General features: G+C 35.3%; 1 protein-coding gene across 2 annotated transcripts in view; it reads right to left on the reverse strand.

Annotated features, from left to right (window-relative positions):
• The window catches only part of LOC140529559 (complement factor H-like), a 72308-nt gene that overhangs the window by 11863 nt on the left and 40489 nt on the right, over positions 1-19956 (reverse strand). For both annotated transcript variants that reach the window (XM_072648319.1, XM_072648318.1), the window contains 9 exons: positions 16981-17160; positions 14692-14868; positions 12781-12957; positions 11046-11228; positions 10727-10906; positions 5212-5382; positions 3086-3262; positions 2223-2432; positions 29-202 (listed from right to left, as the gene is read on the reverse strand). In XM_072648319.1, coding sequence (XP_072504420.1) covers positions 29-202; positions 2223-2432; positions 3086-3262; positions 5212-5382; positions 10727-10906; positions 11046-11228; positions 12781-12957; positions 14692-14868; positions 16981-17160 — 1629 coding nt within the window. The remainder of the gene's footprint in view (positions 1-28; positions 203-2222; positions 2433-3085; positions 3263-5211; positions 5383-10726; positions 10907-11045; positions 11229-12780; positions 12958-14691; positions 14869-16980; positions 17161-19956) is intronic.

The following is a 19956-nucleotide window of genomic DNA, read 5'->3' on the forward strand; positions in this document are numbered from 1 at the left end:
TTCCTTAAAGAAAAGAAAGACTCTCTACCTTTACATTGTGGTGGATCAGGCCAGGTTCCTCCAATACATTTTATAGTTGCTGGCCCATAGATGCTGAAATCTTTATAACACCTGTATGTCACTCCTTCTTGAAACTCATAAGTGTCTAACTCATTTAGAACATAACCATTGGGTATTTGAGGTGGTTTCCCACATGGAATTCCTGAAAAGGAATGAGAAAAATATATCATTTATTTTTGTTTTTAACATAGTACATATTTTATTCAAATCAAGTAGTTTCACTGTAAAGAGTAAGTGTTGATCAGAAGTTAAACCTGTTTATTTTTCTGATGAAATTGAAGGAATAGCATCTGTTCAAGGAAATGTGATCTTGACATTTTTGAGACAGAGTATAACATATAGATGTTATAGAAAGCAGCTTTAGAGGCTACCAGGTAGCCTAGTGGCTAGACAGCTGGACTTTGAGTCTGAATCCAAATCCGGTTTCTGATACTTTGTAGCTATCTGAGTATAGGCAAGTCACAACCTCTGTCTGCCTCAGTTGTTTCATCTGTAAAATAGGAATGATAAGAATAGTACCTACCTCCAAGGATTGTTATAAGGAAAAAATGAGATAATGCTTGTAAAGTGCTTCGTTACACTTCGAGTGCTATGTAAATATTAGCTATCATTTTTAGAAGATTCAACAGTGAAATAACAGACAGAGAGAGTTAAGCAGTAACATTTCCAAAATGTATTTTCAGGTATTTCCATCTGACTAATAATAATGGTTGACATTTTATAGTGCTCTGGAATTTGTTGAGTTCTTTCCATTATAAGTCTCATTTGATCCAGGTACTAACTCTGTGGGTTAGATACTGCAGGGATCATTGTCTCCATTTTACATATGAGTTAATCTGAAGGCCAGAGAGGTAAATTGACTTGCTCAGGATGACACAGTTAATAAGTATTAGAGATAGATTTTGGTATGTGATCGTTTAGATTCTAATGACAATATTTACACCACTAAGTTTTGATACCTCTCAGAAAGATATGCTGAAAGAAAAGCCACTGAGTGGCCCATGACCATAAAAGAACATCATTAAATAGAATGTAGGAAATCTATCCCTGACTTTTTATAAAGATTTCTTCCCTCACTGAAAATTTTACTCAGTCTACATGGTAATCATGCTAAGTTCTGGGGATAAAAGGAAAGGTAAAGAATACCTGCTCTTATAAGCTCACAGTCTATTGAGGAGTCAACATACAAATAGCTATGTACAAAAAAGCTAATACAGGATCAGTTTGAAATAATGAATAGAAGGAAGGCACTAGATTATGCGAGATCATGAAAGGCTTCCTGTAGAAGGTAAGAGGAATTTAAAAGAAACTGGGGAACTATGAGGCAGAGATGAAGAGGAAGAGTATTCCAGGTAAGGGTGAAACACAGAAAAAATGCACAGACTAATAATATTCATAAGCATTAGCACTTAATGGAAAAAAAGCACCATACATGCAGAAAAGCCATCATGGTATACTGAACATAACCTTGACATCCAATCTGTATGGAACAAGTGAGCAGTGCGAACCTGAACTATGCTAACTTTGTCCTATGCAGTACCAAGAGCAGTCAAATGAGAAGTAAGAGACGAGTTCCTTTCCTCATTCTGCTATTAAATTTGTGGTCTGTCACTACACCCTTTTGGGCCTCAGTTAACTCATCTGTAAAATGAGGTGACTGGGAGGGATGAAAATTGAAGTTACGATTCACATTTACATAGTTGTTCTGTTTTGTTAATTTTAAAATGTGATCCCTTTACAGCAGCATTATTGTAAATAATGCATATGCTGCATGTGGTTATCGAATCCATTTTTTTATTGCCCTTAACTATTTTTTTTCCATAATTAACATTGTTATACCATACAGGACAAGGCTGTAGTGGGGAGCAGGGAGAATTGTCCTTCTTCTGGTCAAGAAGACTGTATTCTGATGTCTAGCAGAATAATAATCAATATACCTTGCATTCGCACCAGGCAACACTTTTTCCAACTCCTTATCTATATGTGTATTCTCTAGCTAAATATCAGCTCTTTGAAAGCAGGGATCATCTTCTTTTTCTATTTGCGTCTCTTCAGCACAATGCCCTATAAGCACTTAGTACATTCCTGTTGACTGATTCTATTTTGAGTGTTCAGAGTTATCAACTTGTTAAAAAAAAATAGTTGCCAAGAAGTGTCATTACCAATGCACTGAGGAGTTGAGCTCCATTTTCCCATATTGCATGTTATCTCCTCTTTTCCTGTCATCTTGAAACCTTCTTCACATGAGTAGTTGACTATAGTACCATGTACATAGGTATTGGATTCCAAATCGTCATCCTTTTCTTCTGATCTCCTCACTTGCTTAATGACTCCATACTGAATAGCAGGTGGTTTGGAACATGGCTGTTTTTCTAGATGGAAAAGAGAACATGGTTATAAAACATAGTATTAAATATAACTTTAGGAAAAATAAAAATATATCATTTTGAATTTAAAAATAATTGCATTTAAAAATAACATGTGAATGTTTCCTAAATGAAGGGATGCAGTGAAAAGAGCCCTGATCTTAAAGGCAGACAATCTGAGTTCAAATACCAGCTCTGCCATATACTACCTATGTGATCTTAGGCAAATTATTTACATTCTTGTAGTTAACAGGTTCCTAATCTCAAATAGGATATTGTTGGACTTTACATGACTTCCAGATCTAGTTCTGTGATCCTATAACCCCTTTTTTACAGTTCTTTATGATTCTACTTTCTATCCACTGTTCACCTACATAACTGACTCATTCTTCTCTTTTTTTGTGGAGTATAGAGGCACCAGGTAGGACCCAAAGGACTTTTCAGATAGTAGGAAATAATACAGAAGAACTGTCTCACTTTCCAGAACAGATTTGTAGGAAGTAAATTTGCCCACAGACACAGTAATTTAGCTCAGGGGGACTTAGAGGAGACCACTGTTTTTTATTGTCGTGAGAGCCATCCTAATTTTTATGGATCACATATAGGGGAGTCAGTACCACTTTGAAGGAAAATTATTTTTTAAGATATGAAATACTAACCAATACAATGTGGCAATGAATTCCATTGTCCATTTTTACATATTATCTCTTTTTGTCCTCGAAGAAGGTAATGGTCTTTACAAAAAACACCAATTTTTTCACCATCCTCGTAGTTCACCATTGTACTCATATCCTGAGCATTAGGTATCTGAGGTGGAGGTGCACATGGTTTCATTTCTAGAAGACATTAATATTAGTTGCTATAATTCCTGTTATTAATAATTATACTTTGTGTGTCAGAGGCCAGAGTTTTTCCGATGTATAGAACTGCCAAGTTTATGTCGAATGATGAAGAACTATAAACAATATACCAAATCACTGATCTAATGATTATAAGATATACCTATTGCTCTCTATACCTCCTTCTAGCTCATTTCTCTCATCACCTCTGTGAGTCTCTTGTAGAGAACCCTTATCAAGAGTTCCCTTCCTCCAAGGGAGAATGATAGCTGAGTTGAAAAGTGATATATTGTTCTCAGGTGCGCAGCCTGGAATTCAGGTGTTGAAGTTCCAGCAATCAGGGCCCCTGCTACCCAAGATAACATTCCGATAAACAGACCTTGAGGCCTCCCTTGTTACTTATCACGATCTGTTCTGTTTCGTGCTTCAATTGCTATCCCTATGGTTTTTTACTATTTAAGCACCCGGATCCCCCAATTTATTGGTTCAGTATGTCTAGAATAAACTCAGCTTGTTCACACTGCTGTGTCCCTCCTGTCTTTTCATCCTCACTCTGTGAGCCCAGTAACCACCCCAGACCTGCTGGACTGCACTGGCTGCAGCAGTCTCTAATTTACACATGGTTTTGCCAACAGTCTCCATTAAATACTTTTCCTTTGACTCATCATTGTGAGAAGATAACACTAGTAGATTCTGTTCCTGGGGAAAGACTTCAAGTTAGGTTCTGGCCAATAACTATGTGATTCCCAAGTACAAGACTAAGCAAATGTGGAGAGACTAAGCAGTTGGTAATGAATTATCAGGTCATGCTGAGCCATGAAGCTAAGATAGAGAGGAAAGTCATTCCACTGATTATAGAGAGACAGGTTTGGGGGCTGTCAGTGAAAGATTCAAGGTTTGCCTTTTGGAATAGAAGTGGCACTTAATTCTTTCCTGGCTCATGAAAAAGAGAAAAGTTTTATGTCTACTAGGAATCAACCAGAAGATAATTGAACACATAGTTAGACACTTAGGGAATTACACAAGCTAAATTTAAGTATTGATCAATGTAAAAGTAACTTTTTGAATTGATGTGTGTATGTGTATGTGAATCTTGAAACCAGAAATTTTACCATAGCTTATGTGAGATTTCTACCCAATTTTACAATATATTATTTGTTTGAGCCTTAAGAATTGTCTTGCTCCTAACCATACAAGATGAACTTATTTAAGAAAGCAACTTGAAAATGCTTTATGTTACTTTTGTGAACTATATACTATATACTCAAAAGCAATTACAGTAGCACAGGTGAAGAGTGATAGTGGAACTAGGATGATAATTATGTAGAAGCAGAGAAGGGCTCAGACATAAGGAATGTCGGCAACTGATTGGCTATGTGGGATGAGGGAGTCTAAGAAGTTGAGGGCTATGCCAAAGTTTCAGATGTAGGAGACTAGAAGAATGGAAGCTCCTTCAGTAGAAATAAGGAAGTTTGGGAAATGAGAGGACTGGGGTGTATTTGGGGGGATACAAAATGAGTTCTGCTCCAAATATGTTGAACTTGAAATAGTTTTAGGGTATCTAGTTTGAAATGTTCAATAGGACTTTGATAAAACCCATACGGAACAGCCCATTAGAGACACTGAAAAACAAAATCACGTTAGCATTTGTCATGTTTCTGTTTAAGATAAAAATAGTTGATATAAGCCCTTTTAAAGTTAGTTGGTCTTGTGTGAAGCCAGGTAAGTCGAAACTTTCTGAAGCTTTGGTCTTCATGTTTTTAAAATGTGGCTAACAATACTTGCATTGCACAGGACACTTTTGGGAAAAAAAATTGCAAATCCTGAAGTGCTATAGAAATGTGTTGCATTTATTGTTGTTTTCTAAGGTTCTTTTTCACTGGTGAAAGTAGGAGTTTTATGATCAGGAAAATTTGCTTTAGGAAATTAAAAAAAAACACTCTTACTTGGACATTGTGGTTCAGGAAGCCATTTTCCACGTCTACATTGTGTACTTCTGATTTCTGAATTCCAGTTACATCTATATTTAACAACAATTTCATCAAATTCATTGTGATGTACACTGACTTGCAAATTTTCAAAAAATTTTGATGCACATTTTCCCAGTTTATTTGTTTCTAAAAAGGAAACAAAATTTTAAAATGCAATGACTAAGGTGTGCCATTTAAATCAGAGGTTCAGTTCTAAATATGCAGCCCACAGGCTCCAGTGGTGACCTAGCCAGATTAAAACAACTGGTAAATATTTAAAAACATAAATAAAAATATAATAAAATATAGATAGTGTTACATTTTAAATCTAAGTAAATATATGTCTTTCAGAGATAATTGTTTGGATCAACATCCTCCCCACCACCAGACACCTTGTTTCTATTTGTTTGATTCCACTGATCATTCTTTCATTCAACACACATGTATCAAGTATCTCATTGCAACTGCAAGTATCAAGAGAATCTTCATTGACAAGCCTGAATTGAGTTGAGTTTTGAAGAATGAATAATATATTAATACACAAGTGTCGTATTAGGGATGGGCAATGACCCACTCATATTGTGTAGAGGGAAAAGTGTAAACAAAGTTGGTAGCTAACAGATAACTAAGCCAACACCTTAGCTTGGAAAACTTTTAACTAAGTGGAACTATACCCTGAGCAAATATCACCGATCATATTGGATGACATGAACTGTGATTTTACAACTGAAACCTGATGAATTAGAATATCTGTTAACCTATTGGGATTTTATTTATTTATTTATCTTTGGGAGGGAAATAGATAGCGGCAATTTTCTGATTCTCCTGAAAACTTCTTCTGCCTTTGCATAGAACAAATTCACAGCCTATTTGTGTAGGTCATTCACACAACAATATCCATGTGAATCTGTTCCCTTTATTTCCAGAGCATTGGTCTCTCCTTGACCTCAAGATATTTGATATCAACATTAACCTAAAAAATGATAGTCGTACTTCTGTAAACTGAGCAGTTGGAAAAGTTTGATCAATGAAAATGTTATATTGATTTCCCCCTCAAATGTAACAGCAACAAGAAAAACTTTTAGACAGTGAACCCTGGGTATGAATTCTTTTGATAGTTCTCTCTATAATAACCCTCAAATAAATGGAGTTAAAAATCACACACACTAATTATAGGGAAAATGGTGGAGTATTGGTACCTAGGGCAGATCAGATACCTTCAAAATACAACAGTAAACTCTAAAAATGTACCAGAAGAAACAATTATTAAAAAAACCAAAAATAAACGAATATAAGCTTTTCTATCCAGTCTAGAACTTCACCATAAGACCTGGTAGAATTTTGCACAAGTTTTGAGTAGATATATACATACACACATATACATATGTGTATATGTACATATATAGACATATACTTTCCCTAACAAATTCTACTCCTGATCTGTCTTTTTCTGTCATGCCTATCTCTTATTTCCTTTCTCTCGTGACTCCTGTAATTTACTTCTTTCAACTACTTTGCCCTCCTATTACTTAGCCCATCCCCCTCCAAGGATCCTTCTTTTATCCTCCCATTTCCATAAATCTAAATACCCTCTGTAACTCCCTATGTAACCTATTCCCTCACCCTCACCTCTAGAGATCCCTCCCTTATCCTCTCCCTCCTCTCTATCACCTTACTGTTTATATTCTTCTGAATTTAGAAAACTTTTATACTCATATGTGTGTGTGTGTGTGTGTGTGTGTGTGTGTATTGTTCCCTCTTAAACCCATTCCCAATGAAAGTAGGTTGCCACACCTACCAACCCTCCTCCACCATCAAATTCCTCTGTGTGGATTCTTCTTCTTTCAACTCACTTGTACAATATAATTACTCTTTTTAGCTATTCCTAAATGGGTTTTACTTGTTAGATTCATATCATACTCAGGTCTACCCCAGTCTTTCTTATGAACTACACAGTTAGTGGCCTTATTCTTTGCCAATGCTAATTCCTTCACAGGTACAAGTGAATTCATTCCATCCCATCCATTGAATAGATTTTCTTTTCTGTCATCCCTTCATGATCACTTATGTTCAATTCCTTACATCATTCTAGTTTCTTCCCTACTGCCTACGAATATGTCCATATTTCCCTAATCCTTAAAAAACCCTTTCTTGATCCTTCCATTTCCAATAATTGTCATCCTACTTCTCTTCTTCCCTTTATGGCTAAACAACTTGAAAAAACTGTTTACAATAAGTACCTTTACTTTCTCTCCTCTCACTCTCCTCTTAACCACTCATAATACAGCTTCCAAATTCATCAGTCCACTAGACTGGTCTCTTCAAAGTTACCAAAGATCTCTTAGTTGCCAAATCTAGAGGCATTTTCTCAATCCTCATTCTCCTCAATATCTTTTCAGTCTTTGACACTGTTGACCACTTTCCCCATCTTGATACTCTGCCCTTAATCTCATGTATCTGTGTTTACTAATCCAGGACAAAATGATTTGATCAGGGGTGTCCTAATCATCATCTCTCTTCCTCCCATTACATATAAAATGAGAGAGTTTAGCTCAAAGGCCCCCTGGTTCCTGTTTATCTCCAGATTTATGATAGGAAATCTGGACTAAGGTAAGGAAGAAATGAATACCCTGGCAGGAGGCATAGGCATGATAAAAGAGTATAGTTCAGCATCCAACTAAACTATCCAAACATCCCCTTCCAAACAACTTTGAAATAATGTTCCAAATGAAATTTTAGAGTGGCAGAAAAATATTTATCTAGCCTAAGACAATTTAGGAGTTCACAGGAGAGGTCTGTAACACTTGAATGGGTACAGGCTCATATAGTGCAGCAGGAAACCTAGTGGTGGACCTTGAAGGGGATTGTGATGGCAGAAGCAACTTTGGGAGCTCTCAGCCCAGAGATAGTAAGGGTCAGAAAGAGATTACAGGAGACCTTTGCTGGTACTGGGTGCAACTAGTACTGGCTATTTCCTATAAGCGTTTCTGGTTCACAGTTCAGTGGTGGCAAAGAAAGCTTCTGATTGATTACAGGGAAGCAGGAAACTTGATAACACTGCCCAGGTCAAGAGGAATACTGGAATTTGTGGCTTCTGGAGAGCAGAGGATTTGGTCAGAGCAGCAGGGCCAAGAGGAGCACTAGTACTTGTAGCAGCAGGAAAGTAGTGAACCTTCATATGTAAAGACCATACCACAGATCAAGAAAGCAGTCATCACTCCTCTCCCAAAATAATAAGACCTTGGAAGTATCAAAAACATAGAGACACTCAAATTTCCAGCATAAAGATACTAAAGGTTGGAACAGTGTTTCCTTACCCCCTAGGTGAGCAGAGCTCAATTTTAATATAAAGTTCAAAGAAATAATCAGGGAAAATGAGCAACCAAAAACAATAAAAAAAGGACTTGACTATAAAAAGCTATTTTAGTTGCAGGGAAGATCAAAATGTAAACTTAGGAGACAACAATGTGAAAACAGCTACTATAAAGGATCAAAGAATAATGCTTATTGGATCCAAAGATGGCAATAATTCCTTGAAGAGTTAAAGATAGGGTTAATAGAGGTAGGGGAAAAATTGGAAAATGGAATGCGAGTGATTGAATACAATTATGAAAAGTGATTTTGTAAAAGGTGCACCAGAAAAAAAACTGAAGAAAATGGCAACTTAAAAAACAGATTTGACTTCATGATAAGAGATACAAACCCTCACTGAAAAAAAATTTAAATGCAGAATAGCCCAAAATAGAAAAGGAGGTGTAAGAGTTCACTGAAGAAAATAATTCCTTAAAAATAGATTGGGCATGTAGAAGCTAATGATTCCATGAGACATCAAGAAGCAATTAAAACAATGACAAAAAAATTTAAAAATAGAAAAAATGTGAAGTACCTCATTGGAAAACCACTTGACCTGGTAAATAGACTGAGGAGAGATAATTTAAAAATTATTGGACTACCTAAAAGTCATGATTAAAAAAACCCTCAGACATATCAAGAAATTATCAAGGAAAACTTTCTTGGTATCTTAGAAGCAGAGGGCAAAAAAAGAAATCGAAAGAATTCATCAGTCATCACTTGAAGGAGATCCCAATACCAATGACAGCAAGGTTCAAGCATTGCTCACCATCTCACAATTCACATTGTTGTAAAGATGAGTTGTGGACTTCTATTGATTGTTTGTACTAATGTAGGCAGAGAACAAGATAGAGGAAGGGTTCTCACTGGAGAAAAGAAGTGGTAGGGAAAATTCAAGAATTCAGAATTCCTTTTAGAAAAGGAGCTCTATACTTTTTCACACTTCTATAGAAGTATCAGGAAAAAATATTAAAATACAAAATATAAAGCTAGCATTTGTACACTACATTAAAAGTTTACAAGGAACTTTATATATTATCTCATTTGATCCTCAAGATAGTCCCAGATGATGTTTTTATTATCCCTGTTTTATAGATGAATTATAGAAAAGTGAAACAAAGGTCAGAAGTTTTGGTCAAGATAAAAGAGTTAATAAGTGTCTAGAACAAGACTCAGACTCAAGTTTTGCTGCTTCCAACTTCAGCATCGCACACTCCAAGCCACTTAACATAATTAAGTCAAATTAAAGAAGGTTTTGGGGGATGGGAGGGAGAGCTCAGAGGCTGCCCAGGAAGAGGAAAGTATTTTCTGGAATCTCATTCCCCAACTTTTCCTCTGTCAGGTGGAATGGCACTGTATTATTAAACTTCCATTTTCACATACCAACAACTGTGATACGTAAGAAGTAAAGGCACAAGTCTAAATTATCATTTTGCCCATTATATTGTGGTAGCAATTGCAATAGCCCCAGTACTTTCTTCCAGTGCTTTTGAAGACAACCAAAAATTCATGGAGGTATATTGTTGATGGCTGTGGGATCTACAGGAAAAAAGAGAATCTATATAGGAGGACTATGGCTTCCTATGGTCACTTAAACACAAAATAATTATCAGCAAGAGTGTAGAAATTTAAGGAGTTCTTTTCTAAAGTTCTCTTCTTGTTTTGAATACCACTCCATGGTCCAACAAATAAGATGCCTTTGAAATGAATTTTTAAAGAAGTGTGTTTATGAAATTTTTTTATTCCATCAACTATATATTAAGTGAAAGATTTTATTGATATTTTAATTTTAATAAATACTTCACAACATGAAAATTTGTCAAATGAGTGGACAGGTTTTATATGAAAGAAATGGTTTCTAGGTGAAATTTAGGTTTATACTCCTTTAAATGGGGGAACACCACAGTACAAAAGACTCAAAGTAGGACATGCTTATCAAATTTGGAAGTATACATATGGTTGTTATGCCACAAAAATGGATAATTAGCTAATTAATGTGTCATTACTTAATAATAACATGTTAACTAATTATGAGACATTTTTTGAAAATTTTTGCAGTTATGATTTTTTAAATATCACAAAGAAATGTAAATATTTGTTGACAATATCAAATCTCTAATTGAAAAATAGTCTTATTTACCAATGCAGTTAGGGAGTTGTGTCCAATTTCCTTGATTACAGGTAATTGTCTTGCTTCCAATCATTTTAAAAGCTTTCTCACAACCATATTCCACTGAAGCCCCATGGGAATATGACAGGTTAGGAGTCTGAACATGACCGTGGACAAGTTTAGGTACTTCTGCACATCTTCTTTTTTCCTCTACATAAATTAGAAAGTAAATGTGATTTAATTATCTTTCATAAAATAAAATAAAACCATTCCTCTACATTCACATATAAATATACGTATAAACATAGACAAGATAGAATTATTTAAAATACAGTTTACAATGCATTACCAATGCAAGTGGGTAAGGTCGTCCATTTTCCATCACTGCATTCTGTTTTCTTGGGGCCTCTCCTTAAAAATCCGAGATCACAATTATACTCTACTGCATCATTATGACAATATGTCTTACTGTTTGAGTCCTTAAGTGTCCCATTTACAATTTCAGGTGGTTGCTCACAACATTTTACTTTCTCTATAACAGAAAAGGTGCTGTAAGTAACTTTATAAATGTACAGATTACTAGATAATTGGTTTAGAGTTGGAAGGGATCTCAGAAGTCATTGAACTCAGACTTCTCATTTTACCCTTGAAAACCAAAGAGCTCAAATGATTTGTCTAATGTACAAGTGGTAAATAGCAAAGCTGGAATTTGGACTTGTGTCCTCTGAGTCTATCTGGCAATCTTCTTTCTGAACCATACTCAGTTCTGTCATCCAGGATGTTAAGTACTGACATTACCCAGTTTTATATTCTCTGCACATTTCATGAGCATGGCATCTTTATCCAGACCTTTATCCTTTAGCTTTTATCCAAGTCATTAATAAACATGTTACCCCAGGGTCAAGTACAGATCCCTGGGACACTCTGCTGGAACTCTTGTTCCAGGATGACATCAAACTGCAATATACTTTTTGCAACCAGTCATTCAAACAATTTTGAATGCATCTGCGTCATCTAGTCCTGCATTTCCATATGTTACATGAGTAACATGAGATTCTCAGATCCTTACCATTTTTTTTAGTGATTCATTTTTCTAACTGTTCCCTGCAGTCACCCTATGCACAATCACCTTTATAGTCAGTTATGACCTTGGCAATTTACAGACTTTCTAGTTGACTTGCTGTACACAATATGGGAAGCCAAAAACACAGGACAGTAATTGCCACAAAGTCTATAGAGAGTCCTTAGTCATAGAGGAGTTGGTTTAACTGTTTTTTGAAAACAAATTACCAAGAAATCTACCCAGACACTGACAAAGTAATGAATCAATTCCTGATTATTAGTGAGTTCTTTGTCCTACCAGTTGAGAAATCACTCTGCATCTGTCCTACATTACACTAATTTATGCTGTGATAGGCTAACATTGAGTCCAAAATTCATTGACTGAATTATTTTCCATACATGTTAATCCCAGATGGTCAGGAAGAATGCTTAATCCAAAGGAATTTATGTACTTGGTTACCACAGATCCCCTGCTGGTACCTCTTAAATTATCACAGTTGTGGCCTCCATTGGTTTTCTGTCAAACTGGTGCTCATATTTCATCACACCCCAAACCTGAATTACTCCCGCCATGGACTTCCTCCACTCCTACCCGCATGCTAATGAATAAAGTTGGAGGAAATCATTTAACCATGCTAATGTGGACAGAATATGAGATAATTCCTATTATTTTCCTCTAGTTCATATAGAATAGTAAAAAAAAATAAGAAAACCTACTTGCATACTCAGTATAGAAAGGATAATGCCTCATAACCTCCATTGGCCTCTTTGGATTAGTATTTTTCTCTACAAATAACAAAATTCAAATGCTGAAGATAAAATATAATCTTGATCAAGAATATCCTTATTACTCCTCTTCCAACATTGATTCCTGTCTTGATGGTGAACTGAGGCAGATTTAAATCATTGCATGCTAACCTAAAATATACTATATGAAAACTAAGGCAACGATACAAAGCTGTGCCAGGATTGTATTCAGTAATTCCATTCTTATTATGACCAATTTGAGAAGAAATGTTTACCTTCACAGGTAGGAATGCTGGGGGACCATCCAAAATGGTAACATTGCACTGAACGTGATCCAACTAGTTTTAGTCCATTGGAACAGCGAAATGTTAGCACATCTCCAACTTTATATTTATCTTGCTTGAGATCAGGATGTAAATTTTCTTGTAGAATAGGGAGATGACATGTTTTTTCTAAAAATAAAGTAACAACAAAATATGTTTTAACTTTTTGAAGTTTATTATTTGCTCAAGAAATAATTCATTATGATTTAAAACATTTTAAAGTAGTGGCTCTCAGAAAGTTTAGCGCCTACCTTCAAAGAGATAAGAATCTAGCTAAATATCATACAATTTCACGTAAGACCCTTCAGGAAATAGCAGGTCTCCTTAGACTGAATAATCTGATGACATGGGGAAAGAAAGAAGATGCAGAAGAAACAAAAAAAATCACCTAGAGATAAATATCTATGAGTGGGTTAGAATTAAATGGGTTAGAATTAAATTTCAGAATTGGTAGAATCAACTGGAGAAAAAATTTAGAAAATATATGCTTTGGTTTATTATTTAAAGTATAACATTATAGGTTTATTTAATAGAAAAAAGATATTTTTGTGCTTAGAGATCATCTAGTTCAGTCCTCTAATTTGACTGATGAATAAATGAAAACATCACGTAGCCATTAGCTAAAAATCTAAAACCAGAACCATTGTACAATATGTAGTTCTGTACAGTTATTGAAAACACAGCATGCCATGCATAAACACACAGTGTGTATGTATATATGTGCATGTATACACTGATTTAAAATACAAACATGTTGAATAATACTCAAAGGTATCATTCTAGAAAGTTATTTGTTTTATAACAAATCATATTTTTAATTGTATTCAGACATCATCCAAACAACTGACATAAAATTGGACATGTTTTCCAATGGAAGAAACATCTCAAGACATGGCGAACTATATTAATGAGAGAAACACACCTTTTAAGTCCTACATTTAAAGTACAGTTGATTTGTGACAAAACAATAATACTTGAGTCATAAAATATGAATGACTTTGGCAATTTCTACAATCAAAATAATATAATGGCATAAAGAAAAAATAATGAATAACTAATAAATAATTAGTGAAGATGGAGCAATCATCACTGGAATCAATAGTAGTAGCTGCTAACTGCAAAGATTGCCAAATGTACAATAACTTGCAGATGAACTTCAGGAAAAACTTCAAGGCATCTAGAGAAGCTCCCAGTGGCATTGATATCCACATAAATTAAAAAGGACATTTTGATGACAAATATTAGCAACTGAATTTATTTAGGGAGCACCTAGGAAATATTATCCTTTCATTCATCTGAATGCCTTCAGTGCTCCCCACAGGATTCTTCTTTGCTGGCTTTAAGTTGATCACTAAAAAGTCTATTCCTTCCTATCCAACATAATTCTGCAGGAAATAATTTATGTTATGAACATTACTCCTAGAATTACGGTGACTATCCAGGGATAGAACTCCAGCAGAAATTTCCCTACTTCCTCTGTACATACTGTATCTTTCCCTACCTCTGGAGATAATGACTTGTAAAACAAAAGATGATTCAGTAACTGAAATATATGGTTTTATCAATGGAAATGACGATGTGAAGATGTGTTAACATCTGCTTTGACTCAACTATAAAATCACTAGGCCTTTCTCCCTATCCTGCATCTGAATCCTCATATGTAGGTTGTCTCCCTTTTTAGAAGATGCCATTATTGAGAGTGGGGACTGGGTTGCTTCACTTTATCTCTTTAGCCCTTAATAAAGTTCTTGGTACACAGTAAGTGCTTAATAAATGCTTTTGTGTTCATTGAAATCATTAACAGTTGGATTCCTCCAGATCTCCATAAAACTTTTTTTTTTTAACTCAGGAACAGTAGCTTACCAGAGCATTCAACTGTTGTAGACCACTCATCAACATCACATACTTTGACACCTTTAGTTTGCCCACTTGTGATTTCATATCCGTCCATGCATTCATATTCTAAAGTTTCATTAGGCTTCAGAAATGCCTTATTTCCTTTGTATCTGGCATTTTCAAATTGTGGAATTTCACAAATTTCTAAACCAAAAAACAACATTGGAATTATATCTCTCATGTAACCTCATGTACATTTCAACTCAGAAAATCAGACCTTATAGAAAGCCATGGCTTCATTTGTAAGTTTTTAAAATAAAAATGAAATAAAGTGCTATACATTAAACAGTAAACATGTATACTGCCATTTTTTTTCTGGAAACCTGGATTTCTAGGAATCCACATCAGGATAAAGTTTTCTGAATCACTTAGGATTTATTTCATAAGACTGTGCCTTAATTAAATACAGAATTTTGAAAATGATTCATATGGACTGCCAGGATCTCTAAGAGAAATCTAAAGTCAAAAAAATTACATGCCTAACATTTATATGATATCTAGTGGTCTTGGCACATAAGTCACAAAAACCAGAAACCTCATTTTCTTTATAATTTCTGTAGATATAAATATCTACTATTCTTTTGGTTGTCATGCCCAAGTAAAAAGTTAAGAAATTAGTTGTAAATAAAATTCCTCTTTGAGGACACTAAAATGCTATACAATGAAGTTGAGAATTAAATACTGAATTAATGTAATTAATTAGGTCATATATTTGACAATTAAAGTAAATGAGTTCCTAACTTACTATCGGCTGATAACTTGGTCATCAGGGAGAATTGTGTACATTGGCATAATAGAAAAAAGGTAGGATTTGCAATTCAAGGACCTGAGTTCAAATTCCAAATTCGGTAGATATTAATGCTGATATGTTGAATAAAATTTCTTACGTTCCATGGTCCTCAGATAGGTCATCAGTCTGAATAAAATTAGGGAGAATGGATGAGATGATTGCTAGGAGTTCTTCTAACTTTGTATTGCTACACAAAAATCTATGCATTAATATATGAAATTTTTACTCATGAATCAGAAAAAGGCAGAATCTAAAGTAAAATTCAAATATAACCCTAATAAATTGTAACTATACTGTAAAATATGAGCCTAAATTTATTCTGTAGAACTCCAAGCAATAGAGTACCTTATTGATAAATGCTCATTATCTCTTTCTTATTTTGAAGAAATGTGTCACAAGCTGAGATATTCCAATACTAGAACCTCTAGAAAGACTCTAATTAAGTTTGATCTGAATTAAACATTTATTTGTAGCATGTTTTATTAGCTACCTACTATGAGACAGATTCTGTGATAGGAGTTGGGAACATAAAGATCAAAGGGAAATAATCTCTGTTTTAAAGAGTTTATATTTGATTGAGGAGTCAATATGTGTATATATGCAAGTATATACAAAAATAGAAGGTGATTGGAAGGAAAATTCACTAATATCTAGAGGATATCAAAAGAGGCTTTATGTGGTATGACCTTAGTGATTCTAAGAGGTAATAAGGAAGAGTTCTACCCAAGTGGAATCAAAGACATGGATTTGGCTGCTTCCCCTGAGGACCTGAAATTTACAAACCATGTCCCTCTCTTTTAACCTCCAATATTTATCACATCAGGTAGAATCACCTTTCTTTTTCTTTTTCTTTTATCTTTTTCTTAGAGAATAGATGATCAGTTTAACAGTTTTGGAGAACAAGGAGTAGGGAAGTAGCCAAAGAGGAGAGTGTAAGAAGTGTAACAGCAAAATCCAATGACATCTATGTCCTGCCAGCAATCTCCTGCAGGTCATCATTGACTTTGGCTAACCTCATGATACCTAATGAATGGCAGGAACATTTATGTAGAGTGAATTGAGATAGGACAGGGCAAATATTGACTACATCAAAAGAATAACACTCACAGAAACTTATAAAAATAGAAATGAATGAAATCTTTATGCCCACACTCCTCATTTTAGAGACCAGAAAACTGAGGCCTAGACATGCTGAATAACTTGCGTATAGTTGCACAACTACTTAGCCCTGAAACAGGATTAGAACCAGACATTCAGAAAGAGAACCATTCAGTGGTGATATTATTTTTTCCCACTATTCTAGGCTACCTTTCAAATTTACAAGCATTTAAAATAAGAGTATCTATACAATATCTACATTTTATAGAATCAAATTAAACTATTCATTTCCTGGACATGAAGTCCAATTTTAGATGAATTCCTAACTACATTCAGGAAGAAAGTGAATGAAATAATAAATTACTCACTGATACACGTTGGTTGCTGCAACCACCCTTGTTGCCCACAGGTGACAAATCCCTCTTTTTTCCCATCTGTTGTTGCATATCCATCTTTACATTGATATCTTGCTGCTGTGTTGACAAAGTAATATGATTTTGACTCAGAAAAAAATCCATTATCAAAGTAATATTTGAGTGTGCATTTTTCTGAAAGGGAAAGATCATAAACAAATTATTAACATGGACTCATTACTGCCTTTGTAGGAAAGCAATAAATAAAACAGTGGCATCCAAAAAAGTGATTTAACTTTTTTAAAAATCTGATTTACTCATTAATGATCTTGATAAGGTAACATTGTTATCAGTTGATCACTCCTCAGAATGTTAGAGAACTTTCTCATGATATGTTCTTGTAGTCATCTCCCCTGAGGAAGTATATAAATACTGACGCTACATTATTAAGGTCAGTGACCAGAGGGGATCTTTTGGGTGACAGTCTTGATCTTCCCATGGAATTTAGATGCAGGGACTGTTTTCATCAGTGTTTCATGGGAATCCTTTATAAGACAGGTGCCACTAATATTTGCTCAGGCAATCTTGAAATTCCTAGGAGTTCCCTAAACCAATGTGTCAACATGAGAATCTCTAGACAGAATTAATTTACTCCAGAATTGGATTTCTCTCCACCACTGTGATTTAAATTCACTGAGGCAACTGACTACTGGATTGTGGGTCAGAAGTCACAGGACAAAAACATTTCAGATTGGCTCACATTGGAGCAGTCATCCCCTCTAAAACATTCTCCACACCTGGGTATTGAGCTTCTGACTGAAGATTTCTATTGACTGGGAAGTCACTATTTGGGAAGGGGCAGCTAGGTGGTGCAGTGGATAGAGAACCAGTGCAGGAGTCAGGAGGACCTGAGTTCAAATCTCACCTCAGACATTTGACCCTCACTAAGTATGTGACCTTGGGCAAGTCACTTAACCCCAACTGCCTCATCCTGGGTCATCTCCAGTCATCCTGATGAAAATTTGGTCATATGTCTCTGGTGGAGAATTGAGGTTGGTGACCTGTACAGCCCTCCCTCACTCAAAACAAAGCCAAGTGCTAGTCATGTTATCATTTCTCTGATGTCGTGGTCTTCTTTGGCAATGAAAGACATACACACACACTATTTGGGAAACCAGACCAGAAATTCTACTTTCTGATAGTTTTCACTATTAGGAAGTTTTCCTTACAATGAGTCTTTGTCTTCCTCTGGCTTGCTCTTAGATTTGTCCTCTGAGGTCAATCAAAATAAGTCTAATCTCTCTTCCACAAGATATCATTGCCTCACACTCATTTAGCAAATAAACACTTCCTATGTGCTAAACACCGTGCGTAACTATGGGGCTACAAAGAAAGGGAAAAAAGAGTGTCCTCAACCCATCAATAACTAAGAACGTACAGCATGAGATGGAAAGTAATCTCAGAGAGGAAGTAATTAGCAGAGAGCATGACTAAAAAAGCCTTCCTGCAGAAGGTTGAATTTGAGCTGGGTCTTGAAGGAAGAGAGAGAAACTAAGAGATAGAGACAAGGAGAACAACATTTCAAGCAGAGGGCGAACAGTATGCACAAAAGCATAGACCGCAAGGAAAGTCGGTGTAAACTGGATTGCTATAGTGTGTAGAAGGGAAGAAAATGGAAAGAAAATCAGGAAAAGACCAGGTTATGAAAAACTTTAAAAACCATAGAACTATATCTTTAATCTTGGACATAATAGAGAGCCACTCGAATTTACTGAGAAAGAGAGTGACTTGGTTTTTTAAAACTCACTTTCTCTGCTAATTAGAAAATAGATTGGAGTGTGAAAGATTTACGGCATGGTCACCAACTTGATGGCTAAAGCAATAGTCCAGGCAAATGATAATTAGGGCCTTAACTGGGATGTAGGCTATGAGGAGTGGAAAAGGGAATGTATTGGAGAGATGTGAAAGTTGAAATGATAATATCTACCAAGAGATTGAATATATGAATTTAATGAGAGTGAGCTGCTGATAATAAGTGATTTGTGAGCCTGGATAACAGTGGGAATGATAATGCCCTTGACTATCTTAGGGAAGTTTGGAAGAAGGGAGTGTTTTGGAGAGGGAAGACAATTAGTTCTGTATTGGACACAATGAGTTTGAGATTGCTCTGAAATATCTAATTTAAGATATCTAAAAGATAGCTGGTTATTTGGGACCTGAGCTTAGGAAAGGTACTAGGCCTGCATATACATATCCATCCATCTATCTATCTATCTATCTATCTGTGCATATACATATACATGTATATTATATATATGTATATATGCATATATATATCATCTGCATAGAGATGATAATAGATTTCATAAAAGTCAATGAGATCATCAAGTGATGTATTATAAAGGGAAAAATGAAAGAAGGAGAAGACAGAGCCTTGGTGAACTTTCATAATTAGTGGCTGTGATATGAATAAGGAGTATTCAGAGAGGAAGGAGGAGAACAAGGAGAGAGGAATGTTATGAAAAGTTATGGGAAAAATTCTTCAGGAAGGGAAAGTGATCAATGTCAACTCAAAATACTTAGCATTGGAAAAAGGTCCTTAGATTTGTCAACCAGGAAGTCATTAGTAACTTTGGAAAGAAGAATTTCAGATAAGTAAAAAAAGCAGATTGCAAAGAGTTAAGAAGAGACTGAGAGGAGACATAGTAGAAGCACCCATGATGACTGCTAACTGATCTTCCTCTGACATAGTTTCTTATCACCCTTTTCATTCTCTGAGTTTCAATGTTCTTCCTAAAATATGACACCTAGAAGAAAACTTAATACACCAGATGAGGGTTCACCAGGACTTAGTAAAACAGAACTATCAGCCATTTTATCCCTCTCCTCCCCCTTCCTCCAATTCTATTATTTTTCTGTTAATAAAGTCTAAGACTGAATTAGGTCTTTTGGCTGCCATGTCACAGTATGGACCCATTGATGTAGTCCACT

The sequence above is a fragment of the Notamacropus eugenii genome, chromosome 2, assembly GCF_028372415.1.
Source record: "Notamacropus eugenii isolate mMacEug1 chromosome 2, mMacEug1.pri_v2, whole genome shotgun sequence".
Classification (NCBI taxonomy): domain Eukaryota; kingdom Metazoa; phylum Chordata; class Mammalia; order Diprotodontia; family Macropodidae; genus Notamacropus; species Notamacropus eugenii.